General features: G+C 63.1%; 1 protein-coding gene across 1 annotated transcript in view; it reads right to left on the bottom strand.

Moving 5' to 3' along the window:
• The window catches only part of LOC104270358 (zinc finger and BTB domain-containing protein 17-like), a gene marked incomplete at its 3' end in the record, with an annotated part of 3,744 nt that overhangs the window by 2,620 nt on the left and 549 nt on the right, over positions 1 to 575 (bottom strand). Inside the window, exon 3 of the mRNA XM_009864690.1 lies at positions 210 to 362. Within this exon, the coding sequence (XP_009862992.1) occupies positions 210 to 362 (153 nt within the window). The remainder of the gene's footprint in view (positions 1 to 209; positions 363 to 575) is intronic.

Below are 575 nucleotides of genomic sequence, written 5' to 3'. Positions count from 1 at the left end.
CTCCCCCCCCGTTTCCGCTCCCCTTTGCCGCGGAGCTGCCGCTGCTGCCTGTGCTTTCCACCGGCTGCGGAAGGCTGGGAAATTTGGTGTCGGGGCCCTCCGGGATGGCCGTGTCTGCCCCTACGGACAAAAGAGGGTCTGGAGGAGATACACAGGCTCCACGTGGCGGAGTCGGGTGCGCCGGGAGAGGTTTTTTTTTCCTTGCTCACCTTCCTGGCCGCCCGGCTGTGTCTCGGGCTGTGCGGCCGCGGGCGTCTTGTCCTTCCCCTCGGGGTCAGGAGGAACTGGTTTTGTTCTATCAGGACGACCCACGGCTTCCTCCGCCACCGCTGTCTTGTCCTCAGTGGTCGCCTTGTTGGCCCCTGTGAGGGAAAAGGCAAAGCGCTCCAGTTTTTGCCGGCAGCTGCGAGCAGGATTCTCAAATCCCACGAAGATTCAAGGAAGCATCAGTTCCTCGGCTGCTGGGGGATCATGTCCCAGGCAGACGTAGCCAGGGCGTGTGTTTGGGTGGTCTCCTGAGCGTGTGGCTGCTTTGGGGGGCGATTTGGAGCCTCCTCATGGGGGGGAAACGCGGG

The sequence above is a fragment of the Apaloderma vittatum genome, unplaced genomic scaffold, assembly GCF_000703405.1.
Source record: "Apaloderma vittatum isolate BGI_N311 unplaced genomic scaffold, ASM70340v1 scaffold31202, whole genome shotgun sequence".
NCBI lineage: Eukaryota > Metazoa > Chordata > Aves > Trogoniformes > Trogonidae > Apaloderma > Apaloderma vittatum.
This window is presented reverse-complemented; position numbering and strand designations above follow the sequence as displayed.